Source organism: Taurulus bubalis (assembly GCF_910589615.1).
Source record: "Taurulus bubalis genome assembly, chromosome: 6".
NCBI classification, from domain to species: Eukaryota; Metazoa; Chordata; class Actinopteri; order Perciformes; family Cottidae; genus Taurulus; species Taurulus bubalis.
The window spans coordinates 7,159,864-7,177,456 of NC_136594.1; the positions used below are offsets into that span (position 1 = coordinate 7,159,864).

Sequence of the window (17,593 nt, forward strand, 5' to 3'; positions counted from 1 at the left end):
GTATTCAAATTGCAATTCTAAAATAATAATTTAATTGGCAAAGCACTTTAAAAGCTTGAGCACAAAGTGCTTTCCAGATTATAATATTTACACAATTAAAAAAATCATACGTAAGCCCTCATCCTTGCCAGGAAAGATGGGAAAGACCTACGAATTGAAACACTAAACTTAAAGAGCAGTACAGTGAGGGCTATGAATAACAAATTAAAATAAAACATCTAATTAAATACAACATGGTAATAGTGTCCACTAAAAGTGCAATAAGGGAAATTATTGGTCCCTTCAGGGGCACTCAGTGCAAAACTAAGCCGTAAAGGCCCCTTAACAAGGCAGACTACTTCCAATCGTCTGTTGCACTTGTATACTATACATTTTGAATTTGTAAACTAACTAAACTAATATCAAAATGTTAAATGTCATGAGAAGTCTGGCTGGTGGTGACTGCGGGTCAGAGCGGGTGTCCATGCATTTAATTTATCAGGGAATGACAAGCTCTTCACTCGATTATGGGTGTTTTGTATTTGGCTTTGCAGCAATGTCAGATATTCAGTAGGCCAAGGCATTAAGACTCTTTTGCTGGGCATGTTGAGGGCAATGAAATAGCAAAATCAACCCTGCTGAAAGGAGATGATAGATGAACAAATAACTCTGAGGAGAGTTGACCTGAGAGGAATAACCAAGGAGGAGACCTAAGAGAATGGCAGAGATGATTGGAAAAAGAGAGCAAACTGAGGCGCTATTTCTCAGTTAAAATGTGCTGACTGAGACTATTGGACACCAAGGCCACACTCTGGCCACATGTGATTGTGGACTTCTTGAGATGGTAATGCATTTTTTCCTGGAAAGACGTCACATCAATACCTCGAACAGACACACGTTTTATCGGAGATTATCAGTTATTAGATATTTATATGTATTATTTATATTTTTATATTATATTATAGAAATATGAAGTGTGACTTGACAATGCAATTATTTTTTAATCCTGCGGAGGTCAGTAACACGCTCAGCAGGGTCTCTACACCGCCAACATTTACATGAAGAAGAAGAAAACGAAGCTTAACCCGGAAGTGATACTTAACAAACAAAAAAATTGCCGGGAAATCTGCTGCCCCGTCAAAGCGGCTACTGGAGTCGCAAAGGGAATAATTAATGAGGAAAGTGGGTTTGTCTTCAGGTTAAACACATCTCCGTGTAGCCGGGTGTCTCGTGCGCCTTTCAGAGCCGATATGGACGAATATGACCAAGTGTTTGGGATCGAGGACGAGTTCGAGGACCAGTTCGCCGACGAGCTGGACGCGTTGGCTCAGCTAGAAGGTGAGGGGCTCATTACATGTATGCTACATTACATGTAATGTAATAACATGAATGCTACATTACATGTATGCTACATTACATGTATGCAATAACATGTATGCTACCAAATAGCGTTTCTTAGGTTTTACCTGTTACATTAAGCTCCACCCCTTTCACACTAACCTGTGAACCTAACTTCATGATACACTTCTAGGACAAACCGGTGGAGTTTTACGAAGTAGGCTACTATTACTCAAGTACTGCATTCAAGTACAACTTTGAGGTAACTTACTGTACTTGTACTTTACTTGAGTACATCTATTTATCAGCTAATTTACTTGACGTACTCTACTACATTTCAGTGGAAAATACTGTACTTTTTACTTCACTACATTTATTTTACATTTTATTTGCAGACTTGCACAAAATAAATCAACGGACACACACACATATATAAAATATTGTATATGTGTTATAATAAGCTCTACCTAGTGATGTACACATTGGTGCATCAATAATTATAATGTATATTCTTTCCAAATGGACCAGTCTGCATAATAAGTACATGCATCATCATGTAGTTTTAGGGCTGGAGAAATATAAATTATCCACAACGCCTGAGAACATATCACATATACCCATGCACACGTGTATTTAATGTTTTATGAATCATTTTATGAGTTTATGTGCATCTAAATTCAACCTGACTTATCTCTCAGAAGCTTTTTGATCTTCAATCTAATTGGATATTACGTTTTGTGGGTTTTAATAGTTTTGTTGCTGCATACAGCCCCAGACAATGAAAATGAATTTAATGTAGACCGTAAAAGTAATGTCCTTTTTAGCTGTTATGAGATGTTGTCTGTTTTATTTGTACAATATGTGTCATACTCTTAGTAACATAGTGATTCATCTCTAGGCTGTCTGTTTATGTATTTATGTATGTTGATTATTTATATATATATATATATATATATATATATATATATATATATATATATATATATATATATATATGTGTTTATCTTTTCTTGAATGGTTTAGGGGATTCTTTCAAGCCGGCGAAACGTCAGAATCGAGGTCCAGAAAGCGACAGTCCTGACACAGAGCAACTGCATGCTCAGTCCCTCAGTGAGTTCACCCTGAGAGAGAGAACACTGGCATCTTCTGTCCTTGTTGCGTTTGACGGTTGTTGTACGTTTGTCCATTGAATCTGACCTTGCACCCGCAGCCCCAAAGCGGACGAAGCAGGAAGGGGTGGTCAAGCGACTTTTCAAGACTCGAGGGGGCGCAGCCCCGTCCCAGAGTGATGACATCACACCGCCGTCCTCTCCGGAGCAGTATGAAACGCCTCGCAACCTCAGGTAGGAGAGTTGCACGGGCCAGTGTTAAACACGGTGTGAGTGGAAGACATCAGAAGAAGGCAGATGCTTTGTGAATTAGAATACTTGGTTTTCTATCTGGTGCATTATTGGGAATGTAGAACATTTAAAAAGACAATAAATTTTTTATGACAAAGGAAGAGGCTCAGATCAAAAACAAATAAGATGTACTTGAAAGCAAAACATCACAAGGATGAAACATGGCGGTCTGCTATTTATGGAGACATAAAAGCACTTTGCCTGAGAGCTGCAGCTGGTGACACGTCACCTGTGTAGAACTGTCTTTTTGTTCTCTTCTTTTAAAGTTGATCTTTTTTATCTGCCTTTTCAGCACTTTAAACACGATGATTTTGCATTCTGGTGGTTTTCAGGCACTCCTTGTTTCGATGCTGAAATCATTCACTCAATTAACAGAAAAACAGCTCATAACAATTGTAATTAGATTTCTTTAGTTTTTCTAACATTTTTGATTGTTGCTCAGCCAAAAAGTAGGAATCTAGAGACATAACATTGTGATGGACATTTATCAATGTTCACGTTTGATAGATTGAACAATATATCTATTCTCTTCTCTTTTTTTTTTAGGTCAAGCCCTGTCGTGTTGGATATAAGTGGCTTTGCTTCAATCCCAGAGACGCCCAGGCGACCTCCCACAGCGGCGCCAGCATCGCTGTGTGTGCTTAAGCGGCCTCCTTTAGAGGGAGAGTACGTCAGTGTGACCGACTCTTTGGGGAGTCGGGTCTACCTCAGACAAACGGAGGACACGGGGAAAAAGGTTAAACTCCTCATGTTGAATGTTACACTGCAGGCTTTTGTCTAAATTTTTTCCTAAATACGGATTAATTTTTAAAACGCACATCAGGTGCCTGTATTTGTTGCATGTATTTATTTGCATTTACCTGTGTGTCTACAGCTAGTGGACTGCAGATCGGCACCAAACTCCCAGGGTGCACTGGGGCTGCTGGTAGTGCCAATATGTGTGTTGAGAGAGCAAAAGGCAGAGAGGGTGAGTGACCAGGCTGCTGCTGTTTGTGAATAATCTGCCGAGTAGCCCGCAAACACTTGATTCTTTTCAACCACATATGCTAAACGTTTAGTCGGTTTCCTTAATTCCAAACATTTGATCATGATCAACCAAATACAGAGAAACAAAACAACCATTTTCATACGAGCAGATTGGATCTGCATTAAATAAATAAGCATTATTTACCTGAGTAAATGTTTTATATTTTAATATGATAGAAGCCTATAACTTGAGATTTTTAATTCACACATTCAGTAATTTGGAGCACACACAAATACATCAATGAAGCATTTTGTGTATAGATTCAGTGATTGACGTTAGGTGTTTGTGTACCAACAGTTTTTGTTAATTTTCTTCTCTTTCCTTGAATTCCTGCAGCGCCTACAGCAGGTTATTGAAGAATCTCAGCTTCTCACAGAGCCGCTTGCCAGGTAACTCACTGTCCGTCACTGTCACATCGAGAATATGGTGACATATTTTCTTTTTTTTAACTTGTGTCACCTTCCAGCAGTGTGAATGACGTGCTCGTTCAGGCTGAAACCAGAGAAGGTGAAGAGAACGACGACCCTCAAGACACAGAAGGACGAACCTCTCGACTCTGGGTGGACAGATTCTCTCCCCGACACTACACGGAGCTTCTCAGTGATGATGTAAGTCGTGTTTTGTGTCTGTGTATGTCCACGTGCATAAATTCTCTGAGTGAATGAAACCTCTTAAAATCTGTAACTAAACCCCAGAAGTTCTGCTGAAGTGCCTCATAGTGCTGCAACACTCGTCTGTCAGATGAACTAAAGGCATTCGTTTGAAGGATTCTGTTATTCAACAGTACGTTACTTTCATACAATTTTTGCCAGACTTACCCTTTTAATTAGCTCAAGATAATCATGCTCACTAATATCATGGTTAGGTAAGAGTGCCGTAAAGGAACTATTATGGTGACCAAAAGACAGGTAATGGTTATTATTTACCAATACACTTCTTTTCATAGTCTGCAGAGCTGGGAGGTGCAGGTTTTATAGGAGGGTGCGAGGAGACTTAAAATACTCTGCACTAAAATGTGGATAAAAAGAGTAAAATGTTTGGACCAGAGCACAACAACACTGTAAAATACCACTCAACATTGGTTTTCAGCTGAAAAAGGTGGTTACCGTTTCATTGCAGTTTACCAACCGCTGTCTGCTCAAGTGGTTGAAACTTTGGGACACCGTCGTGTTTGGAAGAGAGAGGAAGTCCCGCCCTGTCCGGCCTGACAGACAGGATTCCAACCAGAACTCATTCAAACCCAATCAACCCAATCAGATTCCAAATCGCTTCAAGAGTAAGGTTGAGGTGACTGAGGAGCTACTGGAGGCTGAACTGGACCAGTACAAACGACCCAAATTCAAGGTAACCACACCAGCATACTCCTGTCAGTGCAATATCAGTGACCGTTAGTTTTTTTTACATGATATAATTGATTTACTTACTTACTTTGGTCTTTCTCTAGGTGGCGTTGTTGTCTGGTCCTCCAGGTTTGGGAAAGACCACCCTGGCCCATGTCATAGCAAAGCATGCTGGGTACAATGTGGTGGAAATCAATGCCAGGTGAGACAAACCAAATAAAAAATGACACTTATAATATTAGTAAATCATAAATAGGTTCCCTTTTGTGACCTCAGTGGCTCTGGTTGTGTTTTTTGCAGTGATGATCGCAGTGCGGAGGTGTTCCAGAAACGTATCGACACAGCAACGCAGATGAAGTCAGTTCTGGGAGCCAACGAGCGGCCGAACTGCCTCATCATTGATGAGATCGACGGAGCACCTGCAGTACGTTTCGGACACTTAAAATCTGTTTTTTTTTTTTTTTAAAACATGTTAAAGCACTCCTTCAGTCTTTGTCATTAGTGGGGTTTTTTTTCTTCATCTGTGGTGTTTCGACAGGCTGCCATCAGCATCCTGTTAGCCGCTCTGAACAGAAAAGATGGACACGGCGGGGAGGCTGGGACAGAGACTGCAAAGAAGAAAAAGAAGAAGGAGTCCCTCCTGCTTCGACCGATCATCTGCATCTGTAACGACCTGTAAGGCCACGTAGACGTAGTGGATTTAATTTCAAAGCAGTACAGTCTTTTGACTTGTTCAATATGTGTTTATTTTGTGTTTTTCTTTGTAGCCGTTATCTGATTATCTCTTTTTTCTTTTAGATATGTTCCAGCTCTCAGACCGCTCAGGCTGCAGGCCTTCCTCCTGGTTTTCCCTCACACTCAGTCTACCCGCCTCACACAGAGACTGGGAGAGGTCAGGATACACACACACACACACACACACACACGCTCACGCTCACTCAGGTTTACATTGAGATTTTGTTTCCAGATTTCCCTCCAGCAGGGCATGAAGGTAGACACAGGTACTCTGTTGTCGCTGTGTGAGAAGACTGACAACGACATCAGGTCTTGCATCAACACACTGCAGGTGGGTGTAAAGGAAAAGTTCTGTGTGTTGCATGAACAGTAATATACAGTATAATAATTATATCACAATATGGGTGCTTGTCTGCACAGTTCCTCCACGGCCGCGGCCACAAGCAGGTGAACTCAAAGACCATCCAGAGTGTCTCGGCGGGGCAGAAGGACCAGAACAAAGGCTTGTTCCATCTGTGGCAGGGAATCTTCCAGTTACAACGTACAAAACGGTACAGTGCGCCTTACTAGAGGTTTCCGATAAATTATAGTTATTTTTAGTCCGATATATTGAAAGAGATTTTCATGATGTTGTGCTCCCAACACAATGCAGTGATCCCTGCAATGTTCATTGGGGTCCATGACTGTTTTGTAAGTTTGCATCTACTGTCGACACAAACGGGGAGGTTGGAGATTGAATTTCTCAGAGTATCTTGAAAAGCTTTAAAATGCATTGATTTCACTTTCCTATTTAAAAAAAGATATTAAGTTAAAAGTTTTTTTTTTACAACGGTCTTTTCTTATCTAGAATCTCCAGTTTATTAATATTGGTATCTTCATTTTTATATTGTTCCCGACCTTTAACTTTATATAAAACATGTAGATGTTAAATTAATTGGTTGAATTAAATGGCTGCTTATCTGAGTTCAACTGACAAATGTCAATACATTCATGTAATTGGTAAATCATTCAAGGTCATACAATCCCTACTAGGTTTTAATTGATTATTTTTCAGGCTTTACAGCTTTTAAATTCCATTCTGTGTGGGGTCCACAATGTCTTTAAGTGTTCAATTTAACTTGTTGAACTCAAAACAAGAAAACAGTAAAGAGTTTATTAATATTCATAAGTCTGTCCTTTCGCTTGTCTGTGACAGACTTATATTTTGTACTTTGATCAGTGAGCATGAATGAAACGAGGCCACGGTCAGCACAAGATAATAAAACCATTGGCACAATTAAAAAGGTGACACAATCTATAACTCTACTATTGTAATATCTCTCTGTTTATTGGGTCCTAGCTAAATAGATGTTGACTAAACATTCAAATGTGTTCTCTCAGGAAACGTATCGGTGAGGGCTTTGATGAGGCACCGGGTTCAGGAGGCGGAGCCCAGAGGTTCCAGCACATTCTACATTTAGCTTCGTCTAGTGGAGAGTTTGAGAAGGTCTCTCAGGTAATGAACACACCTTCAAGATATTTTACTATAATCTCAATCTGAAAGCACTGGCCCATGCTTTACACACAACAGTATTTTTTCTAAAACTCTACATTATGATGTCTGAGGTCTGATATGGGGTCTTTTTTCCCTCAGGGTCTGTATGAAAATTATCTGTCCATGCGAGTGAGGGACCCCAACATGCAGAGTGTGTGTGAGGCTCTGGACTGGCTGTCGTTCTCAGACAGGTTGAACCATGTGATTATGCACGGGCAGAACTTCTCCCTGATGAGATACCTGCCCTTCCTGTCCGTCACTTTCCACTTCCTGTTTGCCCACACACACGTGCCCCGCATCAGCTATCCCCACAGCCAGTACGAGGTACGAATCAGCTACATGCACTTTATGATGATGATCAAATGATCTCAACAAGCAATGTTTCACATAGAAACACTGCAAACAATGCACAAATAACAAACCCAATAAAAGATGTTTACTGTAGATAACAACAACTGAGATTACTGTGTCCTCTCCAGGCCTCCTCCCGGCTCCTCAGCAGCAAGAACGCTTTGTCCGCCATGTTGGCCGACATCCCAGCATCCATCAGAACAAGGATCAGCCACCTCAGCCTCTCCCTCGATGTTCTCACACTTCTCCTCGACATCATCTCTCCCAAACTACGGCCTGTATGAAAAACCATGTTCAGTAAACCCTTGCATGTGTGTTAATGTTAATGTAGGAACATGGATCAGCTCTGCATCTGTTCAAGACCAGGCAATGACACACGGCCATATTTATATAGACACTAATAGAGCTATGCAAAATATTTTTTCTATGGTACTGCATTCAAGCATTTAGTAACATTCTGGTCACTTGAGTTTCAGTCCTTGCTTTCCCCAAATGTACACTCACCGAGAACTTTATTAGGTACACCTGTAAAATCAAATTCAATCTAATAGCGCTGCCATCAATTCTACCTTTTTAACAAACCCCCAAAAAGAGTTTGTTCCGTTTTGATTGACCGTTTGATTGACTATAGTTTAATTCACAATTTCTCTATAAACAGATTTAGAGGCCAATCTTGCTAGTTTTGGGTGATTTTTATATACTCTGTAAGGCAGAATAACCAAAGATGTTTGGCGTATAAAACATGGTGTGCTGGAGAAAAGTTATGTGGCATTGAAGCTCACACTGGTCTCATCCTCTCTGTGTGTGTGTGTGTGTGTGTGTGTGTGTGTGTGTGTGTGTGTGTGTGTGTGTGTGTGTGTGTGTGTGTGTGTGTGTGTGTGTGTGTTCTCTTTCCAGGTGAATCCACAACTGTTCAGCACCAGAGAGAAGGAGCAAATGCATGAGCTGATCAACACCATGTTGGCATACAACCTCTCATACAGGCAGGACCGCACGCCTGAGGGGCAGTACACATACATCCTAGAGCCGTGAGTGTACACACACCCACACACACACCCCTGTACTCTACTGTATGTTGCATGTGGACACATGCAGGGCAGACGTGTGTTTCTGGGGTGTTGAAGGTCACTGCTCTTGTCCACACTGTGGTGCTCTGCACGGAGGCTTAGAGAGTAATCCCCTTAACACCTGGTGTGTGTGTGTGTGTGTGTGTGTGTGTGTGTGTTTGATGGTAGTGGTGTGGGAGCAGAGAAGCAAGCTGGTGGAAGGACAGGTGAAAGGATGCGTTTTTGAGGTTTGACTTATTAGAGCCGTAAAACTAGGAGGAAAGGTGTTTTGGAGGAAGGAAGAGACGATCTGAAATATCGAGGCATGTTAAAATACAAGATTAAAACTGAAAGCAGCAGACCTCCGGCGCTTTGACCTGTGAGACCTTCGTTCATCTTGGACCTTCTTTGAGAGTCGACAGAGAGTCCGGTAGAATGGGATAAGTAGACGTACGTCTCAGTCATGCCGGGCCCCCAGAGGGCCTCCTTCCTACAGGCTCGCTGTGACAGCGTGCTGGTCACCAACGACTGGTGCCTGCCTCTAGTTTTGGCTCTACTGCTGCTTCTACTGGTCTACACCTTCCTGTACCTGCCGTCTCTGGCTCACCACAACGCCTCTCTCTGAAAGGCTCCACGGACGAAGTCTTGGAACACAATTGTGGGAAATAAACATTATAAACGACGCAGACGGCATATAGTCTCAACGGGGTTGTTTGATTGGACGGCTCTTTTTCTTGAAGGCATTTGCTGATTGGTCAGACTGTGGCAGAATTGTTAACGTTGCCTGGTTTTGGAGGCTATCGGTGGGCAAAGAACAAAAGAGCAGTAAAGTTGAACTTGATTCAATGCAAATCAATCTTTAAAAGATTGAGGAACTTCTATCTCAGGTCTGTTATTGTGGAATATTTGCAGAGATATTTCTACTATTCCGATATCTGAGAATACATGTGAATATGATTAAAGATAAAACACTATGATAGTTAAATGTAAGTGACTTAAAGTTAAGTAAATGTACCTTGGATTTACTGAAGTTAAATTGTATATTGATAATATAAAAACACATGCTAACTCAAATTAACTTTGTTAAGTCAAACTATTGTCTCAATTATACTATTTGTGTGCATGCATGTAAACAGTCGGTGTAGAGCTGGAAATATATATTTTTTTTTCTGTATTTTTACTTGAAACTGTTGTTCATTATATGTTAAGTGAGAAAATACTCTCAATACTTTCATTTGTCAAGTATTTAATTCACACAGGAGCAAACAAAAATAGGCATCACCACATGGTTATTACATATAGACTAGTTATTTATTGAATGACCAGAAAGCATGCTATATTGTGATTTTATATGTATATCTTGTTATTGATAAGATTTTGGCCAAATCGCCCAGCCCTAAATATAATTAACTTGCAGTAAATGATAGATTCTCTATATCATAGGACAATATATGGTTGTCTGTCTTTTTTAACTAGTCATATTCTGTAAATGTGCCAGCCAAAGGTTAAACGACTTAGTATTACGTAGCTCCATAGATGTAATCCATCATGTTGAACCATCCAATCAGAGCCTTAAGTATAGAGATTGTGCTGGTGGTAATATCACAGATATTTTATAGTGATAACTTGCAATGAATAGCTCACATAGATGATTAGAATCTTATTTAGTGTGTGTGTGTGTGTTGGGGAGAGATGGAGATCAGCGATAAGAGGATTAAGGTTTTCGAGATTCAGCGTTTTATTGTGGAAAACATAAACCATGGCACCAAAAGAGAAAACTTAAAGTTATTGTTTGTCATCTAACAAGGTTCACCTCTGTGTCAGTTACACGCTTTTATGACTGTGTTTTAAACTATTTATGTCTCTTGTTGTTTGTGGAGAGCCATTCACTTAAAGTGTGTGTGTGTGTGTGTGTTTGCAGGCGTATCGAGGAGGTCGTGAGGTTTCCGGGTCTCCCGCCGCGCCGTCAGCTGACGTATCAGGCCAAACAAACCGTCAGCAGAGAGATGGAGCAAGAGAAGATGAGGAGAGCCGAGCAACTGATGCTGCAACGAAACCCTCCAAATGTGAGACGGATTTTAGGTTTATTACATGCAGCTCAGCCTGAAGACCATCAGTCAATAATCTAACGTGTTTGTCATCTGCCGTGTCTGTGTTAAGCAAAGAGAGGTTGAAAAAAAGAGCGCCGGTCCCACATCTACCAGGAACCATCAGCAGAGGCTGGAGACCATCGTCAAACAGACCACAGTGGAGATCAGGGTGAGACGCGCGCTATAAGAAAATAAAAATGTAGATGTTATGCTCCAGTGAAGATCAGTGACATGATGGCTGAGAGAGACTTCATCCTCTGGTCAGCGAGACATTACTCCACTATATCTTTAGATAGCACATATTATGCTATATTAATGCTTTAAATGTTATATATTGCTCTTTAAATATTGATGTTCATGTAAGTTTTACTTTAATGTCATTTGATTTGGTACGTCATTAAATACATTGTTAACATTTGCACATTTTAAGCTAGAAATGTCACCACTATGGAACAATTGAAATAAAATAAATGATAACAAGATGAGTAGCAGTCCATTGTGCAGCTCAAACCTGCAGCTAAACGCATTTATGCAGTAGCACTTTCAGGTTTAAGAATATTTTTTTTTACTACAGGCTGGCGATTTACACTTTTTAGTTTTTTGTAATCTTTTCTCTGGTTATTTAATCACCTAGTTGAGTAGAGGATCAGCTCTCCCAGTGCAGAGCTTCCCCTAGTTTTGATGTGTTAGTCGGCGCCTGCAGGTGGAGCCAGTATCTGTTGGCACTGACCATCACAGCCTTTCTGGCTGAGCTGCAGTTATAGTGGTTCAGGAATAGAGAGTGAACCTCTAGAGGGCAGAAATGAGGATAATGAGAAGCCACTGGGTTGCAGTCCCTCATGGTGAAACTGGGAAATCAGGCTAATGAGAGATGGTGTGTGATCGTTCAGTGTTATTGACCTCCTTATTGAGGACAGTGTTTCAGTAATTCCCCGATTAACCTGATTCTCATCGTCACTCTGTGTTCTCGTGCCTTGCAGCCGGAGGTGGATTTCTTTGGTCGGCCTGTTGTCCCCAAAGCCCCGAGACCGCAGCCCACCTCAGAGACAGGTACTGTGGACCATGTGACACCAGTGTGGCTTCATGTATACACGTCCTGTGAGACCACAGGCTGTTCAGGGTTTGGTCACCAGCCAATACAATTAACAAAATAGCCATATTTTACTACATGTATAATGCTGCTTATATACTTAGTTTGCTACATGTATTGATCAAGTTTGGAGCATTGCTGTGGTTTGGCCATCAGTAGCTTTGTGTCACTGAAAACCAGCATGTTGTGTTCAAAGGCATCGCAGCTCTGCACCAAAAATAAGCGGCACATTTGCACGAACAATTTAAAGCAGAATTGTCGCTTGTTCTCATTATTTTCAAAAGTGTGCGTCCACTTTAGCTTGCAGTGATTAAGTGCACAAAACTTTATTATATCCAGTGATAAACCCCCCGTTATTGCGTTTGTGTATTTGCAGTATTTGTCATATACTGCATGAACATCAATATCAACGATTTCCTTTCACTGTGGAGGAAGAACAGGTTTTTCAAATATTAAGCTAAAGGCCATGTCTGAGTCGTCCTATTTTTCTGGCTCACAGGTGTGCAGGTAGAGGATTACTGTAATTGCAACTCAAAACATGCTTTGCACAAATGCCTGTAGCTTCTTTTCAGTCAACATTCAAGATTCAGCGTGGAAAAGTTCCTGAAAGCACCGCATTACTGAACTGGATCAATGGGATGGAAAAGCAGAGCTGTGGCTGTTTTTATAGGTCAAAGTAGGATCAACCACAGGGGTCCGTTGCTCTCATGTTCATTTTGTATGTTTCATTAATCAAAGCCAATGCTGGACATGCAGATGTATCTGCAATTTTCCCTCAACAATCTTGTGAAATGCGGCGAGATGAGTCAAACACTGGTTGATGGAAATGATGAGTTAAGTCGCAGATGCACAGCAAAGCACACTGGGTCATTTTCATTATTGATTATTTTAGTCCGTAGAAGGCAAAAGTTCCCGGAGCCAAAGCCGATAAACGGGGGAAATGGTGGGGGGAATAGAAAGAAAGGTGTTCAGGTTCTCTAATCATATGAGAGCTCCAAATCCTCACACCGGGGGAGTAATGACTTTTTCCACTTTAGAGGATTAGATTAGAGCTGAATCAATTTAGTTGATCAAAAATAATCTGAGACAGTTTTGACAATCAATTAATGGTTTAAGTCTAAAGCTAAAATGACAAAAACGTCCTCGTTTGCTTACTCGTTGATGAAAATAAACCGAATATTTGTTGAGGTTCAGACAAAAAATGGGCTTTGGGAAATTGTAATTTCTGACATTTTTATGTTTTTAGCATTTCTTGTCTGTTTTATCTTTTACTTGAAGCACTTTGTGATGTCTGCTCTTACAAAGTGCTCTATAAATAATTGTTTTATAATGAATCTTAATGCGTTGATCAAACAATCCCCAGGTTAATTTATTCATGAAAATAATTGTTTTCAATTAACTAGATTGATTAGTCATGAGGTCACTTGAGAGCTTTAAGGACAAATGGGTCTGCTCTTTTTTTAATTAGCCTTGTAGTCTATAAAACCTTATGTATATTACCTTTTCATGGATTTCACATATTTCTATTTGTGATTCATGGCTTGTGCAGTATGTTTTTAGTTGTTAGTAGCACCATAATAACAGGAGAAATTTGCATGTGAAATCCTACTTGACAATAAACCCGATTCTGAATAATAAAACGCTCGAAAATATGTTCTTTCTTTCTCTGCAGGTGAGAAGTGTGCAGTTTTTTCCATGGGCACGGCGGTGGGCAACAGTGACGTGTGGTTCCGGTTCAACGAGGGCATGTCCAACGCTGTCAGACGCAATGTCTACATCCGAGAACTACTGTAACACACACAACCACACACACACACACCTGCCTGTATGTTACATGTAAGTGCATCAATAAATCGAAAATCCAGCTGTTAAATTCAAAACAGTCTTTATTTTGATTGACAGTGTAAAGAGCCAATAAAAACGTGTTGTTGAACATTTCTCAGCAGTCCATGAAAACAAACTTCTAGAAAGCTACTCAGTGCTGCACGCTCGCACACAAACACACAGGAGTCTTTACATACATTAAAAGCATTCAGGAGTCTCCCAATAAATAAACATGATAATAGCAATAATATATGTGTGTGTGTGTGAGAGAGAGAGAGGGGGGGGAATGAGGGACCTAGTGCAGCGTGACTGTGCGTAGGAGTGCATGATTCTTTAGTTTATATGCATCTGTGATTTTGTGTGTGTGTTGGGTTTGTGTGTGATCATTAGAGGATCACACACTTGCCCTTCTCCACCCAGGGGTTAGCTCTCATCAGCTCAGGGTTCAGAAATGGATCTTCACAAACACAACCCTCGATCCACTTCACCAGCCTAGAAAAAACAAAAACACTGTAAGCATGAATCTGATCCTCAATACTTAAGTGTGTGTGTGTCCTGCACACTCACTCAGTAACGGTGATGGAGGATTTCTCTCTGTTGATTGCCAGCTGATACTGAAGGCTTTCCACTTCTCTCCTCATCTGTGGAACGTCTAACTCCTCCATGATGCAACTGCTGTTCACACAAACGCACACAAGAAACACAACACATTGATGTTTGAGCAAATTCAAGAATTCAGACTCATTTTACATAGAAATATAGGTGGAATTTCAAATGTTTTATTGTAAAAGAGATGTTTGATTTCTATAGTCAAACCCACAATGGCATCATAGGAGTATTCCTTCTGTGTTCATCGTCAGTAAAAACACAGAATGAAGCAGTTTTGCTTTAAAAATCGGTCTTTTTCCGGCGTGGTTCTGCGAGCAAAGACGTCTGGGAGGAGCTGACCCGATTGTTTGAATATGTTTTTAAAAACAACCAAGATCCAAAAAGTGTATCGTAAAAATGTGGATAATAAGATGACTTTATTGGTACTAAAATGTGGATTAAAAGATGACTTTAAGAGCACTTTAGGCAGACGGACAAAGGCGAACAACAGATATACCTTTTCAAAGTTTTATTTTTGGTACAATCAAGTCACTTTATTTCAGTGGTCCCCACCTTTGTGACTCCTAAAACAAAGCACCGTCTACTTGTAACCCCTCGTGTCTCACAACCAGAACACATTTGCAACCAAAGAGCGTTTCCCGTCACTTTATTTGAATAATCCTGAAGGGTCCTTAAGAAGTAAGAGAAGAAATGGGCAAGTTGGAGAGAAGTTGGTCTGAAAAAGCACATTTCTAAAGCAGAATTTTATTTTTTCTTTTGTGACCCTTCAGATAAATCCTGTGACCCCTCGGTGGGAACCACTTCTCTGTTTGACAGATTTAGGACGAAAACCTTCTAAAGACCAGATGGCAGCCTCTTGGGAGGGAAGAGTGAACGAGACGCATTCATCTCGAGATGCTTGCTGTCAAAATGCCACGGAGCCATTAATTGAGCCCATAAAGTAACCCGCTGTGAGAAGTAGTTTAACTACTCAAGTGCCGGTACGTCTCGTGAAGGACATAGGTCTTATTTGTATCGACACCTGGCATTTTGATGGAAGATGTGGAACCTTTTAACTTGTAGAAATACTCGTATTCGCCAGCAAATCCCAGAAAAAGACCAAAACCATCAATGTTAGTCGTCTCTGAATACGTTCCACTTGTAAATCTGTAAAATCAAGCCATAGATATATTGTTTATTTGAAAGAAAACGGCTCTGTAATATTGGAGTAGAGTGTAGATTTTTAGAACGTTCTTTATTTTAATGAATAGCCCGTTTACTTTTTGCTGTTGATCTTTACTCTGACTAAACTAAAGCGCCTGTGTTCATGGTAATGAAGGAACAACCGAGTGTTCACTCATGTGTTTTAAACCGTTTTTACTGCAGAGGGATAATACATATACACAGACTCATTAGAAGAATCAATTCATTGATGGTTTGGGTATTTTTATTGGGTTGTTTTTTTACCAAAGAAAAATAAGGAATATCCTCTACGTCGGCATAAGTGCCAGTAATATATCTGTGAAGTACTTATAGTGAAGAACCAGAGTGTTCATTATGTTATTGATGTGTTAACATCCTTACAGTTGTATATATAAAACGTCTGATACAACAGTACTATGATAAATCCAACACGAAAATTTTAATTGTTCAGTTTTTAGTTGAAACTGTTTAAGTGTTTTAGTTTGTGGACACTTTAATTTGTTTCAATAGAATCACATTTTATAACAAGCACATACAGACTTAAATTTCTCCAAAAATACAATAATTTTGCACTAAAGTTCTTGATAAAATCTGAAAATATTTTGTACTTTTCATCAAGCATTCGCACAAAGAAATGGGCTTTACATGTGGTTATTTCACATAGATTATTTATTAATTTATTTTGCCCATGTCGCCACAGTGATGCTGTTGACCTACATTGTATTATACGACGAGGTTTGTCACATTTATTTATCATAGAGGACAGACATGCCTATGTATGACGCAATATTTCCCTACAGTACATCAAACTACATCCTCCAAACTGAACACAACCTTCATGCATGATTTATTTCTCATGTATTTATCGTAGAGCTGTTTTAGCTCAGTGTACCCAGTAAACTGGGTGTACACTTACTGTGCATTTGCAGAATAACTTTCAGGTAAATAGTTCCCCAAATGGAAACACTAAAGTACAAATACCTCAACTGCACGGCTGTAGAGGAAACCACATCGGAAGTACAATTTAAAAGGTATTTATGGTCAACTTGAGTACAGTATTTACGCAAATGCACTGCTGGATTACTCTAAGATTTCAGATTAAAAAACTAAGCTGGCTGTGTATTTGTATTTATTGTAAAGTGTGCCCCACCCTGCCACAGGCCACATTACAGCAGAGAAAGCGGGAGAGGGCCCAGATGAGAGTTCAGGCCGACCAGGGATCAGTTAAGTCTTCTCTACTGGAAACAGTCTCTCTCCCTCCTCCTCCTCCTCCTCCTCCTCTTCATCTCTTTAATGGATCTCAGTAAGCCTTGGCTGCCTGTCTCCTCCACCAGCATCCTACCCTGCTGTCTCTCCAGCAGCCAGCTGTTCCATAAAAAGGCCTTCATCATTTAATTATAACATCCTCCCAATGTGTAACAGTGACATCAGCCTCCATCGCTCAGCAAATCTGGGACATCTCGGGCTGCGGATTGCAAATCTACATTTAGATTAAATCGCCTTTTTTTTTTTTTTTTTTTTTGCGTAAACATAAACGTCGGCGCGCAGGAGGGTGAAGCGAGCACAGCTGGTCTGTGTCGCTAAAACGTCTTTTCAAACGCATATATATATCGTGATTGTGTGTCAATGGAAACGCATAACCCCCCACCACACACACACACACATATACACAAACAAGCGCGCTTACCGTCAGGCCTACCGGAGAGGACCGCGGGTCGATGTTTCTGCGCAGCCGGCTGATGGAAGCTGCAGACGGGGCTTTGACCGAGACAACAGCAGCTGGGAGTCGGGAGTTGGTGGAGGTTTGCCCGGCAGAGCAGAGGAGTCCGACTTCAGTGCAGGAGGAAGAGGAGGAGGAAGGAGGAGGAGGCTGTGTGTGTGTCGGCTGTCCGCGTTGCAGGGCACTCCCCTGCGCTCCTCTCCGGTAGCGACTGGATGCGGGATGCGCAGGAGAGAGAGAGGAAGCCACGCCGCCAGGTTTGACTGGCAAACGAGGGCTGGAGCCGCAGACGCACCTGTATGGAAATCCGTGAGCGGACACGATACTA

At 40.8% G+C, this 17,593-nt stretch overlaps 2 protein-coding genes across 2 annotated transcripts; one reads left to right on the forward strand and one right to left on the reverse strand.

Annotated features, from left to right (window-relative positions):
* Positions 1 to 1,229: 1,229 nt before the first annotated feature.
* Positions 1,230 to 13,735, forward strand: chtf18 (CTF18, chromosome transmission fidelity factor 18 homolog; the record flags this gene model as incomplete). Its single annotated transcript, XM_079219971.1, has 22 exons — positions 1,230 to 1,317; positions 1,511 to 1,566; positions 2,355 to 2,427; positions 2,528 to 2,660; positions 3,264 to 3,453; positions 3,592 to 3,684; positions 4,081 to 4,133; positions 4,211 to 4,352; positions 4,864 to 5,088; positions 5,189 to 5,286; positions 5,385 to 5,508; positions 5,623 to 5,759; positions 5,883 to 6,150; positions 6,240 to 6,370; positions 7,200 to 7,314; positions 7,453 to 7,677; positions 7,833 to 7,982; positions 8,602 to 8,732; positions 10,672 to 10,816; positions 10,911 to 11,009; positions 11,821 to 11,890; positions 13,603 to 13,735. The coding sequence occupies 22 exons, from the start codon at positions 1,230 to 1,232 to the stop codon at positions 13,722 to 13,724; spliced, it is 2,868 nt and encodes a 955-aa protein (XP_079076097.1). The 3' UTR covers positions 13,725 to 13,735.
* Positions 13,736 to 13,822: 87 nt separating this feature from the next.
* gng13a (guanine nucleotide binding protein (G protein), gamma 13a) lies at positions 13,823 to 17,374 on the reverse strand. Its single transcript, XM_079219302.1, has 3 exons — positions 17,233 to 17,374; positions 14,322 to 14,429; positions 13,823 to 14,246 (listed from the first exon to the last, which is right to left on the reverse strand). The coding sequence occupies exons 2-3, from the start codon at positions 14,417 to 14,419 to the stop codon at positions 14,141 to 14,143; spliced, it is 204 nt and encodes a 67-aa protein (XP_079075428.1). The 5' UTR covers positions 14,420 to 14,429; positions 17,233 to 17,374; the 3' UTR covers positions 13,823 to 14,140.
* Between the last annotated feature and the right edge of the window lie 219 nt (positions 17,375 to 17,593).

What these genes read in the sequence shown, in the direction of transcription:
- gng13a (XM_079219302.1), bottom strand. Translation starts at nt 14,419, where the DNA reads ATGGAGGAGTTAGACGTTCCACAGATGAGGAGAGAAGTGGAAAGCCTT. An exon ending in TCCTCCATCACCGTTACTGA is followed by an intron (nt 14,247 to 14,321) that starts GTGAGTGTGCAG and finishes TGTTTTTTCTAG; the next exon opens with GCTGGTGAAGTGGATCGAGG.